At 37.1% G+C, this 7,556-nt stretch overlaps 1 protein-coding gene across 1 annotated transcript in view; it reads right to left on the reverse strand.

Moving 5' to 3' along the window:
• LOC107756875 (oocyte zinc finger protein XlCOF6-like) overlaps positions 1-2,183 on the reverse strand; it is a gene marked incomplete at its 3' end in the record, with an annotated part of 12,333 nt that extends 10,150 nt beyond the window's left edge. The window contains exon 1 of the mRNA XM_016574193.1: positions 1,918-2,183. Within this exon, the coding sequence (XP_016429679.1) occupies positions 1,918-2,089 (172 nt within the window). The remainder of the gene's footprint in view (positions 1-1,917) is intronic.
• Positions 2,184-7,556: the final 5,373 nt, after the last annotated feature.

Genomic DNA, 7,556 nt, shown 5'->3' on the forward strand with positions numbered 1-7,556 from the left:
ATTTTGAAACTTGTGAATCCATTAGAATCGTTAGAAGACAGAATCATGATTCACATATGAATAGATTTTTACGTGCACCTCTAGTTTTCGCTTCTCTAAAGCAGCGCAGCATGGCCTCGCCCCCTTTGCTGCGTGTTCCCCGAGGCTGGGTTTATGTAAAATTCTGGGTTCTTGACGTAACGGACCCGGGAAGTAACTCGTTGTAGTCCCTTACGAGACGTTTTTGTAGGCATTAAACTGCCAGAATTTAAAAAGAAGATACCTCCGTTTGCATCGAACTTTCAGCTTAGTAACTTTGCAGATATTGTTTATGATCAAACAGCAACATTACACACTAACGTTAAAAAACTGAAATCGCAATCAACCACCCCTTTAAACCAGAGAAGGTGAACATGTTGGTACTCTTTGAGGGAAAAAAACATACAAGCACTGTCACCGAAAGCAAGTTTAGATTTTCTTTTCTTTTTGAAAAGCTCGTTATCTTTGCTGTTTACCTCACGTTATGCTATGGAAGCTTTCTTTTATTTATTGTTTTTATTTGATTCCTCAGTGTTTGCCAATTAGTTGGTATATTATACAGCATGTGGTGTATGCCATGCCTAATCTTATTTGTTTTTGTTAATAAACATTTTGTAAGATAGTTTGTCATTGTATCTTACTGATTTGTTGTTGTTGTGCTTTTTAATTAAGAATAACAATGAATCCATCTTTTGTTTTAGTCTTAAAAAGTGAAAGGTGTATAGATTTATGTAAGAAAAACAAACAATTATCTTCTCTTGTAAAACGTGACGATATCGCAAATTCGAAAGTTAAAGCATCCGAAGCCCTGGGCTTATTACACAGCAAAAGAGAAACTCCGGTTCACAAAATTCAAACGACAAATAATACTACTGATGAAAAAGAACAGGTTGAATGTTATCCAATTTCGTTTCCATATAAATATAAACATAAATATAAACATATAAATATTATGATAAAAGTTCCTCAGCATGTATTGATTAATCCCATGTTGTAGCAAAGAAAATAATTAAAGGGGTCATATGATGCTGCTAAAAAGAACATTATTTTGTGTATTTGGTGTAATGAAATGTGTTTATGCGGTTTAAAGTAAAAAACATATTGCACACAAAATTTAAAACACTTCAGGAGTTTCAAATCTTCATCAAACTGATTGAATTATACAGGATTTTCGGGAGATGTGTGTCGCGTTCTTTAATGTTCCACCTAGAAACAAAGATACCTTGATGCCAAACCCTCTACATGAAAGAAGAAAGCAGTCATGTTTACAACTGCGACGAGTGTTTATCAGGATCAACTAAACACTGGATTTTCAAAAGTACGTGAAATATTTAAAGTTTGCGGCATAGAATCTTTCAAATATGTCTAAGTTTTGCACACCGGTCTGTTATTGTGGGGACATTTCCACACCCCTAAACGTGACACGGCACAAAACGAAATGTGATTGGTTGCTTTACCTGTCAGTCATATGGCCTCTTGGGCAAGCCTTGGCCATTCAAAGCAGCCAAAGTTCCCAGACCTTCTGTCGTCAATCAGAAGGTCTGGCTACACAAGACTATACATATCCCAGATCAATAAACCGATCAAGAAACAAACATCCTATTGCAGCTATGTGTAGTAAATTCTGCTCCATCTGAAAGCATGTGATGATGATTTTCCTGCCGATTACAGAACCGGCTTTTTTAACAAAATGTGCATGACAATCGCATTCGATTAATCGTGCAGCCCTAGTGTGGGTCATCCATTTTTGTGTCACAGCTTGATGACGATGTGGAAATGTGGGTCCCATGAACAAACCAGTTGAGAATCACAGCTTTTGAAATATCATTCATTTCTATAGAGCTGCACATTTTAATAAGGATCAGATGACTGAGTTCAGCTTTGAGAATGAAAACCAACCTGTTTGTTCCTCAGTATCTTCATGTTTGACTCTGAATGTTTCTTCAATCTTCTTGTCTTCACTCTCCTCTTTAATAAACACCATCTTTCTTTGTGTCTCAATATCTTCTCGTTTGACTCTGAACGCTTCTTCAATCGTCATGTCTTCACTCTCCTCTTTAATAAACGCCATCTTTATAAAAGTATGTCACGTGGATCTCAGCTGCTTCACCAGGAGTTTTTCGGTGTGTTTGGACACTTTGTCCTGTTTAAGATGAGAATAATTATCAGAGAGAAAAATGCTAACTAAATCTCTGGGTGTGTCTCAATCAGCTCCCTATTTCAGTAGTCAGCGCACTGGGAAGGGAGTCAGTCAGAGTAAGAGTTAATGGCCTTAAATGACCTGGAAGAACAAAACAACAACAACCTAGTATTTACATTTACATTTAGTCATTTAGCAGACGCTTTTATCCAAAGCGACTTACAGATGAGGACAATAAAAGCAGTCAAAACTAACAATAGAGCAACAATATATAAGTGCTAATGACACGTCTCGGTTAGCCTAACGCAGTACACGTAGCAAGGTGTATATAAATATATATATATACACCTTCACACACACTCACTCACTCACTCACTCACTCACTCACTCACTCACTCACTCACTCACTCACTCACTCACTCACTCACTCACTCACACACACACACATCGGATTGATTTGGGCAGCTCATTCCACCAGGAGGGAACAGTTCATGTAGTACTCAAATTAATAAAGGGACACAATATATAGAAGGTTCATTAAGATTTCTATTGGGTATTTACTCATTTGTAGGTTATATTTAATACATTTCACTTGCATGGACACGTTTGCAGTTGATTTTTAAATGTCATTATAGCATTTACATTGTTTTGAGCAGCGTGCGGACTCGAATCACGGAATCATTTTAAGAATCAATTGACTGAATTCGTGTTTATGATAAACCGATTCACGATATAGGGAGAGAAATTAGACGCACCTTTTGTACTCACAGAGAATAACCTGCATTATGTCACTAGGTAAAGCATTACAGTGTTACACTCTGTAATCATTTCATTTCACGTATGTATATACAATTCTCTAACGGACTTGTATTGATTTAAACACTTTAAATGATTAAAAGCACACACCTTTCATACGTATATTATGTAAAAAAAACTTTATTTTGGATGCGATTAATCGCTTGACAGCACTAGTTATGAATATTTATGTATTAGCGAAGTTAAAGTTTTAAGATAAAATACCTACAATTTCCAATTACACCTATAGGAAAATCTCAGACGAAAGACCAGGAGACTGTGAATCTTTAGCAGAGTCTTGATTAAGAATCTAACATCACGACTGACTGAAGCAGTGAAAGTTGTAGTTTTATACAGACTTTAAGGGGGCCACCCTTAGAAGACAAAGTATGCAAAGAATGTAAGCAATTACAGGAATTTGCCTAGATTTTCAGCAGCTCTAATCCAATCAGCATAATTGTAACACTCATTAGCTGCGTCCCAATTCAAAGACTACATCCTTCGAAGGGCACATTTGAAGGCCAATTGTGTCACCGTGATGCCACAAAAGCTGCCGCAATTTGAAAGCGACTTCAAATGCGCCCTCCGTTTCGCGGGCAAATGGAGGATACAACAGATGGATCCTTCGCAGCCTACCCTATCCCAGAATTCACAGCGCGCTGGTGACGACAAGACTTTTATTCAAACAAAATAGCAGGTGATGGTTCTGTGGCGGCCGACGAATACACTTATAAATGTAAGTATTGTGTTTAATTTACTCAAATATCTAGCGAAGCAAATGTTAAAAGTCAGGGCTCTTTCTTAAAAATGTATTAACAATATTTATTTTACAATGTATTTATTAAATTGAGGGCTGAATATGATAATTTTTTTACTGGGGACAAAAACTCTTGTTTTCTCGTGTGGCTTGGAGGTAAGCTATTGCCCATTTGTAATATTTTCACTAGGGCCTCCTGTGTACACAACAATTATCCTTCATGCTATAAAGCCCAAAGCAATAAGACAAGAAGTAGATAAGGCTACTTAAGTAGATGAGTCTTTCACTTGTATTTTTATTTTATTTTAATTAATTAATTTATTTTGGTAGTGCTGTCATGCAAGATATTTCCGCAAATGTTTTAGGCAAACTTGATAATCCAGAAATATGATTTCTGGAGTATTTTGTATGGATGTCCAGCTGTGTCATATTTTCTAACCTTAAGATTGCAGACCTGTCTTAATAATTTTCATAAGTCTTAAAGGGGTCATATGATGCGATTTCAAGTTTTCCTTTCTCTTTGGAGTGTTACAAGCTGATTGTGCATAGATAACTTGTTTTAGGACAGTTCTAGAGAAAAAATGGGGCTGCTGGGAAGCTTAAAAATGAAATGAATTAAGTTGTTCTGTACATTACTTTTGTAATTTAAGTTATTTGTAAATGAAACAAAGTAATGTCTGTGCAGTGTTTTATGTTTTATTATAAGTTGAAACTTGTAAATAAGCGGCAAGTAGTAGTTCTGGAAATTGTTAATTTTTGCTAAGCAAGTTATAATTTCTAAATGACAGAAATTATTCTATACATTTTTAACATAATTGTAAATGAAAATAAATTGTTCTATACTAAACATATTTTTTACAACTAATTACAAAATAACTTAAATTCAATTTCTCAGAAAAACAACATAAAAATTCAATTAACAACACATAAAACAGACTGGGGGAAAAAATAATATAATAATGGTCTTGCTTTAATATTACTGCTGCACTACTGTGTATGTTGCATTTTACTTATGAATATGTTATATATACTGTTGGGCACTGAATATGTTATATATACTGTTGGGTAGTTTATATGTACAACAGTGCATCATATTGTAAAAGACCACGTTTTTGTAGTGTTGCTGTCCTGTGAGAGGAAAAAAAAAAAAAAAAAAAAGAGCGAGAATGGCAGGCAAAAATCAACAACCTGACCTTCCTTCCTGGTGTTGTAGTACTTTTACTAACTGTGCTATAAAGTTTTCTCACCGGTGAAGAACACATGATGTATTGTAGTAATGTTGTCTCTGGTCGTCTGATCTGTGTGCGTTCATGCGTTCAGGAGGCGTGGATTTGGATGGCGATTTGCAGGGAGGGTGGGACATTTCGTTACAATCCACCACTTTGTTATTTTGCAAATGAAACGAACAAAGTTTATTGCTAGAATATTAACAGATAGTTGCTAACTACAACTGCGTCCGATATCGAAGGCTGCTTCCGAAGGACTCGAACCGGTCTAGCCTTCAGTCCTTAGCTGACGCGGGGCCCGGTGCAAGGTAGGGAGAGGGGCCCCCCTCGGTCCGTTCATGATTGTGTTCCGGGGGGGGTCCCTTCGGACCGTTCGCCGCATGGCCCGGTGCGAACGCACTAGTTGCACCCCCCTAAGGATGGTCCAGCCTACGGAGGACTGTTCTTGTTGCCTAGCAACTGTGACAGCTGCCACTGACGAGCGGCAGTAACGTTTGTAAGTGGACTTTTTATATTTAACTGCATAAAACTAAACAGGGTTGAAAGCCTGTCCGTATTGTCCATTTATGTACATATTAATGAATAATAGAATAAACAACATAAAATCACATTTTGATAAGACAAAATTCAACATTTAACTTCTTTTTATTTTGTATTTCTTTCATATCATTACAATATTCAAGTATGTCCATACCCAATACTTACATATAAAGTGTAATTCAGTAATTAAGGACTTTGCCTCTGAATTGGGGTGGAGCAAACCAGTTTAATTTACCTGCATGGTCTTGGCTAAGCCTGAAATACTTACACTTACAGCATTACAATTTTTTCTCACATGGACATCTGTAAAAATAAATTTACATATCACCTCAGTGATAAAACTCATGGATTCGGTTGGCGATTTATTCACAGTGGAGAAGCGAGTTCTGTGATCCTACGCACCCGGGAACGCGCTGCTCACGTGGCCAATCACATGATTGTCTGCTGTAAATAAAATTAATTTTATTTACAGCAGACAATCATGTGATTGGCCACGTGAGCAGCGCGTTCCCGGGTGCGTAGGATCACAGAACTCGCTTCTCCACTGTGAATAAATCGCCAACCGAATCCATGAGTTTTATCACTGAGGTGATATGTAAATTTATTTTTACAGATGTCCATGTGAGAAAAAATTGTAATGCTGTAAGTGTAAGTATTTCAGGCTTAGCCAAGACCATGCAGGTAAATTAAACTGGTTTGCTCCACCCCAATTCAGAGGCAAAGTCCTTAATTACTGAATTACACTTTATATGTAAGTATTGGGTATGGACATACTTGAATATTGTAATGATATGAAAGAAATACAAAATAAAAAGAAGTTAAATGTTGAATTTTGTCTTATCAAAATGTGATTTTATGTTGTTTATTCTATTATTCATTAATATGTACATAAATGGACAATACGGACAGGCTTTCAACCCTGTTTAGTTTTATGCAGTTAAATATAAAAAGTCCACTTACAAACGTTACTGCCGCTCGTCAGTGGCAGCTGTCACAGTTGCTAGGCAACAAGAACAGTCCTCCGTAGGCTGGACCATCCTTAGGGGGGTGCAACTAGTGCGTTCGCACCGGGCCATGCGGCGAACGGTCCGAAGGGACCCCCCCCGGAACACAATCATGAACGGACCGAGGGGGGCGCTATAGTTGTATATAATTATACGCGATATATATATGTTTATAATACACATTTTAAAATTGTATTGCATACCTACTGCTGCCATAATAAAGACCCATTTCGAATGTTTACGTGCTTTTCTTCTCTTTCTGTTCCCGGTCGCTGTGGTGGAGCAGTTATGAAGTATTGTTATTTTAAATACTTTCCAGCATTTCAGAAATAGGCTAAATATGTATGCAAATTACACTGAAGTAGGCTACGTTACCTTACAGTGTTCGGGAGTGCTCAAAAAGCGTTTAAACGCTGAATTTTGAATCGATTTCTTCTCGTAAACTTAAAGAGATGTGGATTCAGATGGCAATTAAATTACCACACGACCATTAAAATCACTAACTACCCCCTGAAAATGGTGAAAATCACTAACTACCCCCTGTAAATGGTGAAAATCACTAACTACCCCCTGTAAATGGTGAAAATCACTAACTACCCCCTGTAAATGGTGAAAATCACTAACTACCCCCTGTAAATGGTGAAAATCACTTACGTCCCCCTGAGAAACAATTACCGTCCAAATAGGGCTACAGACGTACTTGGTGATTTTAATCCCGTCTGACTCTGCCACGTCTGTGTTTTTCTCACACAACCGCTGTAATAATTCCAGAGCAAATTACCTACTGTTTTTCAGCAAACTCAGTGATCCTCTGAGAAAACTAATCCCGTCCGAATGCGAATGTCTGTGATTACCGGCGATATTTTTTTTCACAACGCGTTTCCTTGTGTGTTTTGGCCAACGTGAATTACTGTAGATGCTCTTACCGCACGCATGTTTGATATATATTTGCTTCCCGACAAAGAAATAATAAAAAAAATAACAATAATAAAATAAAGAACCAGATCACATAAACTGTTAAGACTGGCTATTGTAATATCAGTGTCAGGTAAGATTACTCACGTTCATTTCTGCAC

Source organism: Sinocyclocheilus rhinocerous, unplaced genomic scaffold (assembly GCF_001515625.1).
Source record: "Sinocyclocheilus rhinocerous isolate Xijiao unplaced genomic scaffold, SAMN03320098_v1.1 scaffold4885, whole genome shotgun sequence".
Classification (NCBI taxonomy): Eukaryota; Metazoa; Chordata; class Actinopteri; order Cypriniformes; family Cyprinidae; genus Sinocyclocheilus; species Sinocyclocheilus rhinocerous.